The sequence below is a fragment of the Narcine bancroftii genome, chromosome 9 (genome assembly GCF_036971445.1).
Source record: "Narcine bancroftii isolate sNarBan1 chromosome 9, sNarBan1.hap1, whole genome shotgun sequence".
In the NCBI taxonomy this organism is placed as follows: Eukaryota; Metazoa; Chordata; class Chondrichthyes; order Torpediniformes; family Narcinidae; genus Narcine; species Narcine bancroftii.
The window spans coordinates 21,935,555-21,954,785 of record NC_091477.1 but is presented as its reverse complement, the minus strand read 5'-3'; the positions used below and the strand labels follow the sequence as shown (position 1 = coordinate 21,954,785).

At 41.0% G+C, this 19,231-nt stretch overlaps 1 protein-coding gene across 20 annotated transcripts in view; it reads right to left on the bottom strand.

Annotated features, from left to right (window-relative positions):
- The window catches only part of LOC138743274 (lymphoid enhancer-binding factor 1-like), a 216,965-nt gene that overhangs the window by 69,962 nt on the left and 127,772 nt on the right, over window positions 1-19,231 (bottom strand). For 16 of the 20 annotated variants that reach the window (XM_069898331.1, XM_069898332.1, XM_069898333.1 and 13 more), the window contains one exon: window positions 17,653-17,793. The exons of the other annotated variants lie outside the window; for them this stretch is intronic. In XM_069898331.1, the coding sequence (XP_069754432.1) occupies window positions 17,653-17,793 (141 nt within the window). The remainder of the gene's footprint in view (window positions 1-17,652; window positions 17,794-19,231) is intronic. 20 annotated transcript variants of the gene reach the window in all.

The following is a 19,231-nucleotide window of genomic DNA, read 5'->3' as shown; positions in this document are numbered from 1 at the left end:
ATCAGAAGCATGCATCTAGAGCTCAGATTGCTGACAGTTTGGATTGAAGGCTTTGTGGCTTCAGAGGCAGCGGGAGCTCTGGAGGTGAAACCATGTACACTCAGTGACTCTGGGTGGGGGGGGGGGGAAACTCAATGTTTCTTCTTTTTCTGGCTTCAAGGGGCACTGGGCAATTTCTGCTGATGGCGAATATTTGTCTGTCTTCCGGTAGTCTAAAGGGAATATTGTTTAATGTCACATTTTTAATTTTATTACATGACAATAATCTTGAATCAACTACTTGACTAATTTGGGAGCATACAGTAACATTTGATAACAAGGACCATTGGATGTGCATTTAGATATTTAGAAGGCTTTTGATAAAGTTGCTCATTAGAGTTTGGTCAACAGAGTACATGGAAATGGGATGATGTTCTGACATGAATAGCGGTGAACAAACAAAAAGCAGAGTGAGCATTAAATGGATCTTTATCAGATTGATGGCTGTGACTAACAAAAAACCCAAGGGATCAATTGGCCCTTGGCCTTAACTACTCACAATTTATATCAATGATTTGCCTGAGGAAAATTAAAGGTATAATTTCTAAACTAATTGTGATTTTATGTAGCAAGAAGAATATAATGAGAATTAATGCCGCGGTAGAGTTTAAAATGCGAGAACTGAGGAGGAATCATTCCATCTGGAGAATTATTGGAATCTGGAACATATTTTCTGACAGGGTGACAGAGGCTGGTTCACTCAGAACATTTTGGAAGCATCTAGACGTGCACATGAATTGCAAAGGAATACAAGGGTACAGACCAAGTACTGGTAAATGGGATCACTGAAGATAGGTCAGCATTGACATTGTGGGCCAAAGGCCTGTTTCTATGCTGTATGCCAAATTAATCTATGAAAAGCTGATGAGTGGGTTATAACATGGTGGATGGAATATTACGTGAACAAAAATGAAACCATCCATTTTGGTTCTCAAAGGAAGTGGAGTACTTTTTAAATTGTGATAGAAAGAGGTGTTCATGCTCACTGAAGGCTAAACTGGATGTCCAGAAGGCAAGTGGTATGCTAGCCTTTGATATATGAGGATTTGAGTACAAGAGTAAAGGTGTTGTACTGCATTATGTACAATTCTCGGTAAGATCCCACCTTGATTATATGTGCAGTTTTGGCTTCTTTACCTAAAAAGGAAATATTTGCTTCTGAGAGAATGTAGTGAGGATTCAATAAATTGGCAGTGGTGACAATGGGTTTGTCTTTTGAGGAGGAATGAGGCTGCATTTTCCAAATTTAGAAGAATCAGAAGTAATCTAATTGAAATTTACAAAATAAATTGAAAGTTACAAAATACAACTAGAGGACATGAACTTTGGGCGAGGGGAAGAGATTTAGAGGGGATTTCTTTTTTGTAATATTTTAATTATTATTTTAAATATATTGAACATACCAAATACAAAACATCCACCCCTCCCCTCTATGTAAGTCCTAGTAAACAGAGAAACGACAAAGAAAAAGAAACACAAAAAAAGCATCCCATTGTCAGTGCATACAATAAAACATTTGGAGACATGGGTTGAAATCTTTACAGAGATCTACTGACTAGCCAGTAATGATTGTAATGCTATATTGGTGTCAGTGAGGTACCAGCTTGTGAAATATAAAGTGTTCACAATCACGACTCTGGAGACAAAGTCTTGGAGAACAGGTTCAGCTTTATTTTGTGTCTGCAGAGTCGGGTGTCCCTGGTCTGGAGACACACCGGAGGTTCAGAATCATCACTCTTTTGTACAGTCCCACGCTCAACATCACCCTACCTTCATTTACCTTCTTCCAATCAGAATCCCAACACATTACAACATTCTCCTTTTCCCTTCCATCAATACAGGTATCACTCAGTTCCTCCCTCTTCATACATCACATGTTATGTTAATTAGTTAATTCCCTCCTTAGGGGCGTCTAAGTTAATATTCATGTCTCTATTAAGCAAGCGCAGTACTAGCTATAGACTACCTTAGGTCACTGTACCAGCCTGAACCAGATCCTTGCATCCTTGGGACTCCTGATAAGAAGAGGCCTACAAGCTCGTATTGTCTGTTTTCAAGCTCTCATCTACATTTTTCATCCCTCATCTACATCCCTTTCCACAGAATGGAACGAGTTTAGTGCGAGTTTAATCATCTTCACCATATTTCACACTACATAAGGCTGCCAGATTTTTAGGAAGGTGTTAAATCCCTTCCTGAGATTGCATGTGACCTTTTCAAGTGGGATGCAGCTATTCAAATCTGAATACCACCTATCCATGAATAGATGGGAGTCAGATCTCCATGTTATTGCTATGTACTTCCTGGCCACACATAAGGCAATTTCTGTGAATTTAATTTTGGAATTAGTTAGTGATCTGCCAACCTTGGTAAAGTTCCCCAAAAGACAAAGCATTGGGACTACTGGGTAGGTGACTCCCGTGATCTTGATTAGGGTGTCAAAGAATCATACCAGAAGGGCCTCATCTTCATGCAAAGCCAGGTAGAATGTAAAAAGGAACTAACCTATACACTTCACCTAAATCACACCTCTGATAATTCAGGTTTATATTGGTGTAATTTCTGTGGAGTGAGGTACAGTTGATGGAGAAAATTGTAATGGCCCAATCTATACCTGGCATTGATAGTAGCCAACATACTTCCCTGACATAGATCTGACCAGAATTGTTCATCAATTGTGTCTAAAGTCTGACTCGCATCTCACCCTAGATTTGTGCAAACCTGGCTTTGGGATCTCACTCATCAATAAAAAATACATTCTAGAAATAAACATTTACATTTCCTTCATGGAGTAGTTTCCCCTTTTCAGTGAGAGAGGACCTTTTTCAACCAGAGTGTGGACTGTACTGGCAGACAGAGTGCTCATATCAGTCTCTGAGGCCATTTAAGAGGTATCCAGATGAGCACTTGGATTTCTAGGCAATGAAGATTATGGGTCAAGTGCTAGAAGATGGTGCCCACTGGTTAACTTAGACGTGAACGACCAAAATGCCCATTTCCATGCTGTACAATAAGATTTTTATGGAGTTCAGCAGGTTATACATGGAGAGGATATTTCTTCTAGCTGAGGAACCAGGGGTTACAGTTTCAGAATAATGACTGACTTGAGGTACAGTGCTGCAGCAAGGAGAGACAGTGTCATACAGTGTCAGACAGCCTGGTTCAATCCTGAACACAGGTGCTATCGGTGTGAGTTTGCATGCACTCCTCCTTGTGACTTGGTGGATTTCCTTCAGGAGCTCCAGTTATCTCCCATATCTCAAATATATGCAGGATGGAAGATTAATTGGCCCCTGTAAACTGCCCCCAATGTGTTTCCAAATGGTAGAATCAGGGAGGAAATGATGAGAAAGTGCCACAGGCATTTTCATGGGTCCCACCTATGCCAGCCGGACACTTGATTGTCCAAAAGGCCTACAGACTGCGTAGAACCAAGGGCCTGTGTCTGGGCTGTATCTCTCTCTGACTTCATGAGGAGAATAATTGCTTTTACTTAGTGAATCAGCTAACCTGGATGGCAGTGTAGGATCAGTCATTGAATTCATTGAAGAAATGGATAGATTTCTGGATATTAAGAAAATCAATAGTGGAGCTGAGATAGGTCAGTCATGACCTTGGATGAACAGTGGAATAGGCTTGAAGGACCAGATGACTGCAACTGCTCTTGCTTTTAATATGCTCATGCTGTGAATATTTTTCTCCCTTTGTACACTATAGCCCAAGGCCAAGTATACATTGAATAAGTCCATCGGCTCATTACAGGCCACCTCCCAGACGCCAGTTAGATTTTTCAGATTGACAGCTCAGTCCTTGAAGCATGGTTAACCTTTTCACATTCTCAATGTATGAAACTAATATACATTAACTTTGTTGGCATATATAAATAATGTTTTTCAGTTTATAGAATTTTCTCAAGCAGGCCAGTTCATTTCTTGCAAATTGAACTGAATACGTGAGATAGGAAAAAGTAGTTAATTTTGGGCAATCACCCCAGTCCCTTTACATATCACTCGCTGTCCTACCATAAACTGATGCGGTGCTCCTAAACGGTTCTTGTGGTTGTTATTAGAGTGATTAAATAACTGGATGTGCTTGAGAAAGAGGAATGGACAAGGTTGGAGGAGGAACAGAGATCAATCAACAAGCTCTAATTGTACTTCTCCCATTTCAAACATAACATTCAATTTATGAGAGACCAAGCAAACTTCCAGCTTTAGGAATATTTGACATTACTTGGCAATCACTGAGTCTTAATAAATGGGTTGCATTGATTGTTCATTGGTCAGACATTCCACTGAATTTACAGGGAATAAGCTAGGTAAAGGGCTAATTGGCATTCTTCCAGAAGAGTTAATCCCAAAGGAATAGTAGCATCATGGAAATTTGCTTCCACAATCTGCATTCAAAAAGATGAAACTGTTACAACTAATAAATACCCGACTGTGCATTCCATGCAGTTCCTGCTGCAGTTTGGCAATTTATACTCAGTCAGGGGCACTCCACATTCTATGGAGAGTACGGTGGGCCCGCTTTCGCAAGCCTCAGCCCGTGTCTCTGTGTCATGATGGCACTGATGTTCTGTGCCAGCCTGTGAAGCTCCCAGTGTTTCACTGCTGTGGCAATTCTGTGAGGTGTTAAGAAGGTATTCTCCTCAAGCCATTTTAACCAGAACGTTTTCCCCCAATGTTTCTAAATAGTTCTGATGACCCAAAACATTTAAAAATAGTTGGAAAAAATTTAAATAATTTTAAATCACCAAAAAAAATCAAATAAAAATTAACCCCCCCACCCCTCCCCCAAACAGAGTCCAGACTACTGTCTTCTGCACTGTTACAAATCTCATTGTATCAGAAGATGTCCTTTTCCAGTCTCCATACTGGCTGTGCCCCAATTCCAGATATCCTGCTTCTATCTATTACCTAAGATTACAAAAAAGACATTCATTGCAGGCTTGTTGTTTACTCCCCTCTTGCTCCTCAGAGCTTATCTCCACGTACTCTATCCTTATTCCCCTTGTCCAGTCCTTTCCCACCTACAAGTTTATCTGGGATGCCTTGCCTGCCCTCCACCATTTTGACAATCTCAAATTCCTTGGCCCCCACCATGCCACCTTCATCAAGGATGTCCAGTCTTTGTATACCTCCATCCCCTATCATGAAGGCCTCAAAGCACTCTTTTTCTTCCTGGAACAGTGATCTGACCAGTTGCCTGACCAATTATGACTCCACCATAATTCTTGCATATGCGGCAGAGTTATTCTTACCACAAATAACTTCTGCTTTGATGCCTCTCATTTCCAAAAAATCAAATGTGCCACAGGCATTTTCATGGGTCCCACCTATGCCAGCCTTTTTGTTGGCCACATGTTCCAAACCTACTCTGGCACAATCCCTGACTTTTCTTCCGTCTCATTAATGACTAGATTAGGGCTGCTTCTTGGACTTGTCAATGTTATAAGCCCCACTCTCAAATTTACTATGATAAGGTGCTGACCTGTGAAAATATTTGTGAGTGATTTCTTTCTGCATAGGGTTACAAATCTTTGGAATTCTCTGCATTGAAGGGCTATAGATAGATTCAAAGCCTGGATCAATCGACTTTTTCTCTTAATGGATACTGCTCTCCATAAATTGGCTGTTCCATCTGATAATTTACAAAAAAATGATTAAACTGTTTAACTCTAATGTATTTTGGGATCTCCTGATGTTGTGTTCAGTGCTACATAAATTCAAGTTACTTTTTCTGAAAGAAAAGGTAATTCAACATCCGATGTCTTTTAAAGAAAGCTTAGTCAACAAAGACAAACTTTAATGAGGTTATGAAGGTAGATCAAGTCTTGGGGAATGAGGGATTTAAGGTTAATTATATGAATTGTTTAATTTTTGACAAAGGCAGGACTGATATCACCATCATGGTTTAATATTCTTCTCTGATTCCCTATTTGAATTAACTTGCCAGGAGCTTTATTAGTGATAATATAAAGATATGAGGAAAACTTGCAGCTTAAAATGGAACCTGGCTGTGCATTTGCAAAATGCTACAGATTATAATGCTTTTACTAACGGATGCACCATTCATAATGAAACCACTAAGACAAAAACCCGGGGAAAGTTTCCCTTCAACCTGGTGGTTTGGCAAAAAAAAAACCTGTGCAATTACCAGACTGGAAATGCCTTATTACAAAATTAACTTGTGAAAAATTAACATATTCCTTCTGCTTTTGATCTTCCCTGGGCTGCCTGCTTCAGATTGCCAAACCTTACATCCAACTTTTGCACATGAAGTTCACTGTAATGCCTTCCTTTTATACAAATAGTGAGATTCTTTTGTAATCTCCTTTTACACAGATATATAATCAGCAAAATAAGGAAAAAATACCATCATCTTCTAGGAAATTCTTTTGTCAATCATATGGACAAAAATGTGCTTCATATTCATGCACAACAAACCCTCAGTCGTCACTCTGCACAGTTTGAAAGGTAGGCAAAATGATGCATCGGAACGCTACAAAATTCAATGATCCAACACTGCACGAACATGGTACTTATTTAGCATCTATCATCACCTCGGGATGCCCCCAGCAAAAAAAAATACTTTTGCAATAGATGATCTTTGGATGGTAGGAAGTCAATGAGGAGGCATCTGGATGGTGGGGTGGGAGGGAGGTCTGATTTCAAACTAATGATGCCCACTATGTAGAGGTAAAGGTCTTTCTGGTTCAGATTGGTATTGATTACTACATCAAATACATTAACACATTAAGTAATTAACCAAAATATTAATACATAAGTACAACTTTGTTAATGCTTATACTGGGACGGTTGCTAAAGGACAGTGAAGGGAGCCCAAGATGTGTGTTGCCTAGTAATGACAGCAGTCTGAAATTCCATTAGCCCTGACCAAGGACAGCAAGAGGGACTGGAATGTGGGTTGCCTGGTAACAGCAATCTGACTTGATAACTTTACAACAGTCTTGTTTCTCTCTAGAGTCATATGATTTACAAGATCAGGTCTGTGTGATTGGTCCACAATATGGTGCATCATGTAGATGGACGTTGCACAGATAAATGCTGATGGGATCATGCTTTCTGTCTAGGAGGTGACTATTTTGAGATTGGTTAATGTCAGATAGCGTTGGAAAATTTAAACCCATGCATTTGAATCCCCTACGGGAGGGAGGGGGGGGGGGTGGGGTGGTGATGGACCTCTCATCAAGCTTGTGTATAATAAAGGAATACTTGGGATAGTAAAGTGACTTGAGTGCTCCATTCTTTATGGTACATTTGCTGAAGAAATAGAGCACCACCCTGGACCTGGACGAATGGAGTCGAAAAGTGACCATTCAAAACTCCTCCCTTATCCCAACTTGCCACCCACCATCTGCCCAAACATTACTGCCAATTAAATTCTTCCCCACAGAGACTACAGAGTGCCGTGTGTTAGACCATAAGACCTTAAGTCATAGGAGCAGAAATAGGCTTTTCAGCCCATTGAGTCTGCTCCACATGAGCCGATCCACTGCTTGGTTTTCTCCCCATAACCTTTGATGCCCCGACCATTCAAGAACCTAACGTTGCCTTAAAAGTAGGATGTGATTGGTTCAGTTTAGGGACCTTTGCTTAATTGTGGAACAAAAGAGAACCCCTTCTACAGACTGATATGAGTTGACACTAATTCACAGTCTCACTCAGTGGAAAATAAAAACTCCATTTTCATAGCACCTCGCATGACTCTGGAGATCACAAAGCATTTCACAGTTTATGAAGAAATTTTGAGGTGGTAGTAAGAGTTACAGTGCAGGAATCAGAGAGGTCTATTTGCATATAGGAAGCAATGGTATAAATGTTAGGTTATTTGCTCTTCTAATGTTGGTTGATGGCTAAATATTGACAAAGAATTGGGGGGGGGGGGTGGGGGGAAAGAGCTTTGACTTTTTTTTTCCAAAGCCATGCTGCGACATCTTTAATACAGGTCGAGTACCCCTTATCCGAAATTCCAAAATCTGAAATCGTCCAAAATCCGAAACTCTTTTCGTCCATGGTCACATAAGGTGATCTGTAATAGAGTTCCGAAATCTTGACCAGAGCATGGGACATAGTGGACATAAGTAGTGCATTATTGAGTGTAGATTTTTCAATATATGTCTATGTCAGCTAATTTGTGCATATGTAAGTATTTGTACGGTAATGTGAATACATGTACCTTTAAGTCTGAGTGAATGAGTGCATTTTTTTAAATGGTGTTCCAAAATCTGAAAAAATATCCAAAATCTGAAACACTTCTGGTCCCATGCATTTCGGATAAGGGATACTCGCCTGAACTAATCTTTTGTCTCAAAAAAGGCATTTGGACAGATATATAGTTAGAAACAAAACACAAAAGTCTTCAGATACTGTGGTTGAAGTAAAAACACAATGCCGGAGAAACCCCGCTGGTCAAACAGTGTCCTTTATATACATAATCAATGTTTCAGGCTTGAGCCCTTCATTAAGGTATGAAAAAATGTCAGCAGGAACCCAAACAAAATGGTGGGAGTGGGGGGTGGGTGGGGGGAAGGGCTGGTGGGAGGAGCACGGTCCCAATGGCAGGGGGCAAGAAATGCCTTAGAAGATTCCGACAAATACAGGCAAACGGGACGAACAGAAAGCCAACTTGGATGAGTTGGGCTGTGGTCCTTGACTTTATAACTCCTCCCAAAATACAACATATCATCAAATCTACAGAGGAGCTTCAAGACGCCCACAACCTCTGACTAGGAGGTGACATTTCTTCCTGCTGAGCAGAAACTGACACAGGCATCGTCTGACTGGGAAGTTAAAATGCCACATAAATGCACTGGCCTGTCTGCCTTTGGGGTAGAATCAGGGCAGCTCTAACTTTTTGCTGCTGTCTCTCGATGCTCAACAGTGTGCAACGTTGACACCCGATAAAAGAAAATGTTCTGTGGTGTCAGAATGTATCATGCTTCTTCAAAGACGGTTTGGTAAACATGAAATAATTGTTGTAGCTGTCATGAGAATTAGTAGTAGTTTCAAGTAACAAATGGTATTTTCTCTAAGTATTAGCTTTTAGGAAGGAGAATAATTAATAATTAAAGCTCTTCATTAGATCACAGCCTCGTGGGTCTAACCAGGTGCCCTTGTTTTATTTTCAATCAGCATGTTTGATCAACTCGCACAGTAGGTGTGTACTCAGCATCTTCACTGCCCACACAATTAATGATTCACATGCACAAAAGGGATGTGATTTTACCTAATATGACTCAAAGGAAGGGACAACAATTTGACTGAAGGCAGCCAGAAATGAGCTGCAAAATCGGAATTGATTGAGGCAAGCAGCTGTCAAAAAGCTCCAGAGTAATTGTATGGATGGGAATTTCAGCAGTGGGTAAACAGAAGCAAGTCCTGTGGTATAGATGGGACAAGGGGCATATTGAACAACCAGCCTGCGACAGTCTGGGTTGACGAGTTGAAGTCCATCCTTATGGGTGTGGCTAATGACCAGTTTGATCATCAATTGATCATCAATGATCAATTGAAAAAAAGGGAATGGAAGAGATAAATGCAATTGATTATGTCGAAGGCTGCAGAGAAGTTCAGAAAGGAAGGAGGGATGATGCAATGAAAGAGAAAGCTCAAGTCCATTCTTTTTTGCAGAATTAAATGGTGCCTCACGATTTATTTTTTGCCAGTAAAATTTCAGATTTATTGTCAGACTACATATAACCCTGAGATTCCTTTCCCTGTAGGCAAGGCAGAATTACCACTTATTGGTAGTGCAAAAAAACTGTACTCAATGTACACATGTAGACAAAGAAATGTTAGCAAACTGACTGCACAATACAGAGAGAAAAATTATCAATAAAGCTGAAAATTAAGAGTCCTTAATGAGTCCCTGATTGAGTTTGTTGTTGAGGAGTCTGATGGTGGAGGGGGAGCAGCTGTTCCTGAACCTGGTGGTACGAGTCTTGTGGCACTTGTACCTCTTTTCTGATGGTAGCAGCGAGAACAGAGCGTGTGCTGGATGATGTGGATCCTTGATGATTGCTGCTGCACTCCGACAGCAACGTTCCCTGTAGATGTTCTTGATGGTGAGGAGTGTTTTGCCTGTGATGTTCTGGGCTGTGTCCACTACCTTTTTGCAGTGCTTTACACTCAGGGGTATTGGTGTCCCCACACCAGACCTTGATGCAGCCGGTCAGCACACTTTCCACCACACATCTGTAGAAATTTGCCAGGGATTCTGATATAATTCCAAACCTCCACAAACTCCTGACACTTTGCCAGCTGCTGAAGTGAGTGGGATACTTTATTGATACTTTTGAATGGGGAATGAGACATGCTTATTGGTCATTTCATCTTCTTGAGGTGTGACTCAATTTACAGCATCCATGCTGTAAAGTAAGAAAGCTGCTGGTCCAAGCTGCCTGTCAGTAGTTTAAATCACATATCTGGATTAACTCTAGAGTGTAGTACTGATGGAGTGTGATGCTGTTAAGGGTGCTGACTTTATGATGAGATATTGAACTAGGGATCAAACTAACACAACAGACTAATGTCTAAGATCCTACAGTACCAACACATAGGTGAGTGCTCCCTTGTGTCATGGCAGTGTTCATCCGTCAATCAACAAATTATTTTGTCTTTACCTCATTGTCATTCATGAGAACTTGCCGTTCATAAATGGCTGGCATATTTCCAGTATTACAGCTGTGCATCCATTTGAATTAAAATCTAATTGATTGTGAAATGTTTTAGAATCACTGGAGGTTTCGAAAAGCAATTCTTTCTGGTTTGACAAAATTCAAGTCTTGAGTTACGTTTTGAGCAACTCACTGCTGCCTCTTTATGGCCATTAGCTTTTGTCATTCATTGTCTGGTTCACTCATTGTTGGTGTTTGACTGCTGCAGGGGTTTTCTGCAGCCCAATGCAGGTGGATTTAAGGATTTCAGTCAGACACTATCCCTCATTCTCAACTTGACTGTCTAGGTCTATCAATCAAATGTTCTGCATGGATAAGGATAGATGAAGGGTGAAAGTTGTCCAGGCGTACTTCGTGTAATGACAATTGAGTCTGAACGGTGGCCTGGCTGAGGTATCAGCCAATCGACTAAGTACTGGGAAAAGTGTACAACAGTGTTTCTCAACCGTTTTCCCACTCACATCCCACTTTAGGTAATCCCTATGGCACCGGTGCTCTGTGATTAGTAAGGGATTGCTTAAGGTGGGATGTGAGTGGGAAGGGAAGGGAATGACATCACTGCTCTAGACTCAATTGTTACTGAAATATTTTGCTTGAGAAAAATTGCCATTGGCCCATTTTCTTTGGAGTTATGGAACTGTGCACACAACGAGTCAATTAGGTATGATTAAAACAGCGGTTTACAAACTTTTTCTTTCCACCCACATATGGTATGTGAGAGGAAAGAAAAAGGTTGACAACCACTGTCCTAGGCATAGGTGCTCTATGGTTGGTATGTGAATGGGGAAAAAAAGATTGAGAGAATCACTGGGGTAAAGGATCCTTCCAGGTGGATCTCTTTAATGAGTTTAGACAAATCAAACACCACATTTATTCTCAGAACAATAAATACTGACACCATCAGCAACAATTGCCTCTCTATCATAATTTGTTATGTTTAATTGAAACTCTTACTGGATAAAAGAAATTGTTATTTAGAAGCATAAAATTTCCAGAGTAAGGCTTGCCCTAGATATTCTCTAGCATCTGGAAAGGTGTGGTGAATATGGAGAACACTTTATTAGAGGGATGCTGTTCAAAAGTTCTCTTGTTGCACAACAGTCGAGGCTTTGCATGTTTAATATGCTTAAAGATATTTCTTTCACTTATTCCATCAGAGCTGAGGGAGTGCCAGAAAACAGGTAGACTGTTGGTGGAGTGCTGAGGGGTGAGGGGTGGGGGAGTATGAATGAGAAAGGTGTCTGGGGGCTATGGAATCATACAGCAAATTAATTTTGGAGGATGGATCAATGCAGCATGGGGTAGACGACCTGGTAGTTAGTAATTGACCGATTTATATCAGTTGGGATTATGAGCATGCGGTAGAGATTTAACTTGGTCAGTAGGTAGGTGCCAAAGGATGAGTGCTGAGGGATAATATTTTAACTTCACTCACTGGAGAATGGGGCTCCATAGATGAGTAGGCCCCTTTAAGACTTGCTAAAACTGGCTGTCCATTGCCATCTTGTGGAGGATTGTTTCTGCCTTTGTGACTCAAGGGTACATGTAACAATGAAATGTATGGGTGGCATCAAGTCGATGGTACACATCACAGGTCATCACTGCACAAGGTGAACACCACCTCTCCTTGAGTTCCCAAGGAACGTGCAAAGTAGACCCAGTGGAGAAATTGGGGATGATGGTTTATGTGGCATGTCCCAGGTCAGATTGACAGATTGGTTCTACAAAGAAACTTTATCATAAATGTTACACCATGAATTTCTGATCCTTCACTTAATTTTTCACGTTCCTTAGACACTAAATTTGGAAACCTGCACACTTCCAGTGAGTAGCAGTATTCCTTTCATATTTGCACATTGCTGATCCATTTCGCTAGCGTCTACGATGTTACTCGGCCACAACTTTCCCCACTGCCTTGGCACTTCTACATGAACAGATTGAACTCACCTGAGAGGTCAGACAAAACATGCTCGGCGCCACCTTCTGGTTGGTTTCATTCAACAGTGCATCTGGAGCGACACAGAGTGAAAAGAAAAACTGCTGGAAGAACTCCAGGAGTTTGCTTTTTGCTCCAGATTTCAGTATTTGCTGTGATTTGCGTTTCAAAATTAAAAACTACCTGAAACTTGAAGAGATCAGAATTTTTGGATGTACATATCAACTGGCCAGCCGATCTGGCAATGCATCTCGTACCCCTCTCCTGGACAGTCCCATCAACATTTGTCTCGCTCTCTCGGACTCAACCTGATCACAGACACTCTCCGTTCCCTCAATCTCAGGCCCTTTACCGCACTTAAAGCATGTTTAATTTCCCACTTTTCCCACTTCCAATGTCATCTTGAAGCGTTAACTCTATTTCCACAGTTGCAGTCTGATTGCTTCCAGCACTTTTTCTATTTCAGATTTCTGGCATCTGCACTTTTTTTTGGTTTTTAATTAAACAAATGTGAACTTCAGAATATCAGCCAGTGAGTTGTTGCCAACCTTCCTGGAATGAGCTGTAGCTTTAATAGTTAAAGAATAATTTGAAGGACACTGTCATATGCAATCAAATTGTAGGATTTTTTTTAGAAGTGAGGGTAAAAGCTCATTTAATGAGCTGTATAAGTAATGGAGAAGAATTATATAAAATATATATATATTTAGCAGAGCAGGATAAAAGAATCTTGGAAGTTGAATGTTAGAAAACATACAGGTGTTGTAGTTTGATTTGGGTATTTGGGCCACACGGGCTTGTGGGCCGGTACGAACTGTTACCATGCTGTGTGTCTAATTTTAAATTTAAAGTCACATGAGGCAATCTTCAGGTATGTGTCCAAGAAGAGGTGGCAGCTCAAGCAGAAGTGTAAATTGGAAGGTTAGCTTGACATCTGTACTCCTGTGCGATTGGCACCCCTGATTTAGCTGTCGTTCATTAGGTGACAAAAGTTTTTGTCCTGCTTCAAGGCCTGCTGCAAATTAAAGGGACTGTGGCAGATTGCACCATTTAATTTTTGAACCGTCTCTCTCGAGGGGAGCTGGAACACCGCCGAGCTGGACATTCAGTGCTTATGACATCACCAAAAGGAAAGATGAAAGAGAGGCTGGGCGGCAGTTATTTTTACAGACGACTTCTGTTGTGCATTGTTCGCGGAACCACTCTTTTGCCATTCACAAAAAGAAACTTGACAGATGCAGGAATTCAGAAAACAGAACAGTAAGTGCTGGATACAAGCAGCAGTCCCGTCACTCTATAGGGTGTGGTGAGGCTGCATCTGCCTGTCTGTGAAACTACAGCTGGAATGTCTCAGTCCCACTCTTATGGCAGAGATGCTGCCAACCGTCTCATTGCCGACCTCATTGCCACGTGGCCGACCTCGCAAAGAACAAGATTCAGGCATGTAGCACAACCCACAATAACTGCGAGGGAGGGGAAGTACTATGGTGACAGGCACTGGAATCTGAGAAATGTCACAGCTTGGAAAATAAAGCTTGTTGGCATTTTAATTGCTACATGTGCACTTTCATTTCCCATGCCTCTGGGAAAGGTACCTATGGTCGAGGAGAGTTGTGATTGGCTGATTGTTAGGTTTGTTGTCCAAATGTAGATATTTTATGACTTACTGGTGGCACAGGACTGATGCTGCAAAAAAAAACTATCTGTGGAGGCACTTCTAAGTATCTGAACCAGTAACAGTGAAAGAATGCCGCTATCTTTCCAAATTTAGATGGAGTGCACCTTGAAGTGGGAACATGCTGGTCATCTTGTTGCTGTGTTCTTTCCTGCCCTGCCCTTCTTGGAATGGACAATGGTAGTGTTTGTGAAAGTAATTATAATGCCTTTTGTTGATGGTCCACATTGCCAGTGTAGGAAGAATAGATGGACTGGCAATTAAGAGGGTTTATCTTTCACATATGATGCAGAGTTTCTAATGTGTTGGCATTGCAATCACCCCGGTGAATGAAAAGTATTCCATCACATTCCTGATGTACCTGGTAGATATTGAAATGGCTCTGGGTGACAGGAGGTAGGCCACACACCACAAAATTCCTAGCCAACTTATCTCCAACAAGATAGTGTGTAATCATCTATCTCTGGCATCTAATGTCATTACCATTAATACAAATTCTCCATTAGCAACATCGTGGGGTGTACCATTTACTAAAAGCTCATCTGTATCTGCTACATAACTTTTGTGGCTTTATGTAATCTATATCATAATGGATGTAAGTGGGAGCTGGTTTACTTGATGAGGAATTGCAAATATATTAAGCAGATAGCAATTGTCTGTGAGTGGTTCCACTTCTGACCTTAGGATATAAGTACAGTCATTAACGGTCTGAAGGTAGAGGGCTTAGAACCACTGAGTGAGGAACTCCCACACTGATGTCCTGTGGTTGCAAGGGTTGACTTCCAACAATCTCAGCTATCTTTCATTGAATGAGCAATGTCTCAAATAAATGAGGTATTTTCCATTATGTTCAAAGACTTCAGTGTTACCAGGGCTCTTGATGTTTTGGGACAAAGCTCCGAAGAGCTTTGAACCTGAGGGATTTGAACGAAACCTATACCGAGTAATGATCAGGCTAGTCCCTGGTGAGTAAATGCTGACTGATGCCACTCTCGACAACAACTTGGAGAATTCTGCTCCTGAATGACAATGGAGTGATGGAGTAGAAGGGGGTTTAAATTGGATTTGTCCTGTGAACAGGACAGATCTGTGTAGTTTTTGGCAACGTTGTGTGCATACCAATATTGCAACTATTTTAGGACAGCTCATCTGGAGGCGCAGGCAGTTTTGGAATGTGAATCTTCAATATTATAACTGGGATAGAAACAGAAAATATTTGAAATACTTAACTGGTCAGGCAGCATCAATGAAAAGAGAACTGGACACAGAACTGATTAAATGTTTTTGACCTGAAAAATTCACTTTATTTCTCTTTACATTGATGCTGCCTGACCTGGTGAATGTTTCCAATGAGTGCTTTTATTTCATTGTTGGATAAGCCTGGTGCTATTCTCCGCACTCCTCATTGAATGAATCAGAATCAATCCCTAGCTTGAAAGGTATGGTAGAATAAGGGAAACGCGGGCTAAGATGTCATAGAGGTGAGGTGTACCTTTCTGTTGCTGTCAAGGATGCCTAATTCTGAGATGTTAAATCCGTTATGATTCTATCTCATTTAGCGCAATCATAATGTCACAAGGAGGGAGGGTGCTCTTAGTGTGCAGATGGGTCTCGTTCTCCACAAGGACTATGTGGTGGTCCCTTCTACCACTGATGTCCTAACCTGCTACAGATAGATTGGTGTGAATTAGGCAAATAGCTAATATTTTGCACTGGTTTCACTCTTTTCCTGTAGCAGATCAAATTAAGCAAACATGTCCTGATGGACTCTCAGGGTTTGTGTAGATGCTACCAAACTATTCCAAGTGACAGACATCACAGAGGATACTTTGGGAGCTTGCTACATCCAAGAATTTTTCAACATGTTGGATCACTGATTCATAAACTGAGAGAATGCCATATGTGGGAATCAGGGAATGGTTTCCTTTGATGTTTGACCTGAAGACATGAAGGTTCAATGTTGAGAACACAGACTTGCACCTACACTACTGCACCACACTGTGTGACTGTTCAGCCTATAGGACAGGAAGGACCCAAGATTTGTGATGGAGCAGTCAGGTGCATTGCCGACAATGTATGACTCTACCAGTGTGGGATGGCTATTCTAATTCAGATTCCAGTCCCCAGATTTTTGCAGGGAAGATGTTGCAAGATCATCTGGGCTGGTATTGGTTTTGCCATAGCTGCATTCAGTGCCTAAACCAATAGCAGGTGATCCATCCACTTTCAGTCATTCTCTATTGCACAAATTCAATAAATGCAACAACTTACAATGGCTTGGTTATTCAAAGGAAGATTTTGCTTCTTGAACCCTTTTGGCTGTATTTTATGGATTTTGGGCTGCTGATCATAAAAACCACCTTAACATTTTCCCATCAAGTACCATTTTGTTTTAGATATAACCTATTGTTGAGATTTCTTGTCATATTTTACTGGTATATCATTTACAGAGCAAGCTGTTTTGGTCAGTCCAAAACTCAGTGCAGGTGCTATGCAAATGTTGTGTTTGGCCTGGGTATCCTTCATCAGGATCGATGCCAACAGGCTATAAAAGCAGCTCACATATACAGATGCTGTGCATTACATTGGTATAGATTGAATGCATGTTGATGCACATGTTGTTTAGTCATAGTAAGTATACTTAACAAAAGCATTTATTGTCTTCAGAAGGATTCAATACAGCATAAATGTCTCATCAATGTCAGAACAGCTGCAATACATTCGATCACAATTGTGGCATGTATTCGATTAAGGCTCAAAGACACAGCTTGACTGCACTTATTAAGAAAGCTTATGAGCTCTACTTCAGTTGTAAAATTTGTGCCCAAGATAAACCCTGAGCTCCTCACATTTGTTGTGCAATATGTGCAGTCAATCTGAGATCTTGGCTCAGAGGTACTTTATGCGATTAAACACACTAAATTCAATAAAAGTTGATTTAATGTTACTCCAACTGCCCCTACGTGATACAGCAAATCTGAAATTATCTTGGTGTTCAGCTTGAAGTTGTCTATCATAATCCCAAATTTTCTTTCAGGAAACCAAGATTTTGAAAAAAACAATTGTTGTCTACTGCAATCAACCTCACTGGATGATGTGTCATGCGCAGGCGAGTCCAGGGAAAGATTGCTGTCTTCCCAATCTGAATTGGATGGAATTTTACAACTTTTTTTTCTGTGATCAATGCAACTATTGCCTAGTTTTTCACTAAATCCCAGGTTATTATCTAATTTAAAATTTCACAGATGCAATGGGGGCATATAGGCAAGGAAGGACTGAAACCTCAATTTCTAGACTTACATTTGTTTTGTTGGAGTGCATAGAACTGGGCTCTGCATGCGTAAAATGGTATTCCTTCTGATTCATCCTGTCGTTCACTGGCATACATGCATGTGTTTGATACCACCCTGCATTTCGGAAAATTCTTCCTTGTGGAAAATCCTAGGATTGGAGTAAACGAAGTAATTACAAACTGCTGTGAGAAGTGTAGCATGTTGCTCACAAAATGTTTTCTACTACCAATGTCCTCCCTGTTAATTCAGAAGGAGTATTTGAGGCTCCCATGCCATTCACTGTTTCCAGCCTTCTCTCAGACTGGGGTCGATTCTGAGGAGCCTCAGCTCTGTGTGAATGTCAGCCTCAGGCAGGCCCAAAGAATTGGTCACAGTTGCCAAGGCAAGAGAAAACTCCTAGCACGAGATTTGCAATTGTTCATCATTCATCACGACAGCTGCTGAAATACAAATTGAACTACTTCTGCTGTTCTGATAAAGGAAATGTGGCACAAATTCTCAACCAACTAACCACGGGTGACATACTTCACAACGTATCACAACGTTTGTTTTCTGACATCAGTATATTCCTAATCTCTTTATTTCTTCATGTCACATTTAAGCAGTGACAATGTCTTAGATCCAGGGGCTTTATAAGGCCATTTTGTTACAAAATGATCTAACAAATCTCTGGATCGAATATCACTGGTATTTCACAAAGTACAAATATCAAAATATCCAGAAATGATGGCTGAAAATTTGTGTAGATGCAGGCAGTTGATCTGACCTTGGTGGGGAAGATGGAACTATGAAGAGCTGTGCATGTGCGCGAGGATAGGAAGTGGCACACATTTAGCATTGTGGCTGGAAAAAGTTGCAGGAGGTGTTATTACATCATGCCTGCATCATTACATTAATACAGGATCCATCCACCGCTCTCAACATTCACTCTCTCCAACACTGGTGCTCTCTACCTAACAAAAGGGACAAGTTACCTTGAGAGCATTTCCCAAAATGTGGGAGTGTGGCCAGATACACAGCACACATGTTCCTGCACTGCAAATACACCAGTCTTCCCTCGTACAAGGCAGTATTAAACCCTGTAACTTCACATCGAACAGCAGAATATCCTCCATGTGCGAGAAGGCAAGTTCACGGCCATTTCCTCATGGACAATCAAGGATGAGCACTAATTCCTTGCCATTGAGGCCCATATCACTTGCTGTTTCTTGTTTCAGGTGCAAGGTAATTCCTGGCTCAGCAAAAAGAGAGAAAATGTGCAAGAACAAAAAGATCTTCGCTGCCTTTGTGGTGTGATAATGCCCCATGAACTGATACACAAAGGCTACCCACAGCCGGGAAATCGCCACCATTTCCTTAATAACTAAAAGAGCAGAAGAGTGTAGGAGTAAAATGTTTTTTTTCCATTAAATTGAAAGAAAATATCATGATGGAGGCAAAATGTCTGGTGAAACTATGCAACAAAAAAGACAATTGACAAAACAGGAATAACATGACTGGACACAGCTGATCGAGCTCTTGCATTATCTACGCCCCCATTCAGGAACTGATCTAACAATGATATTTACGTGGAGCTATGGTGGCAC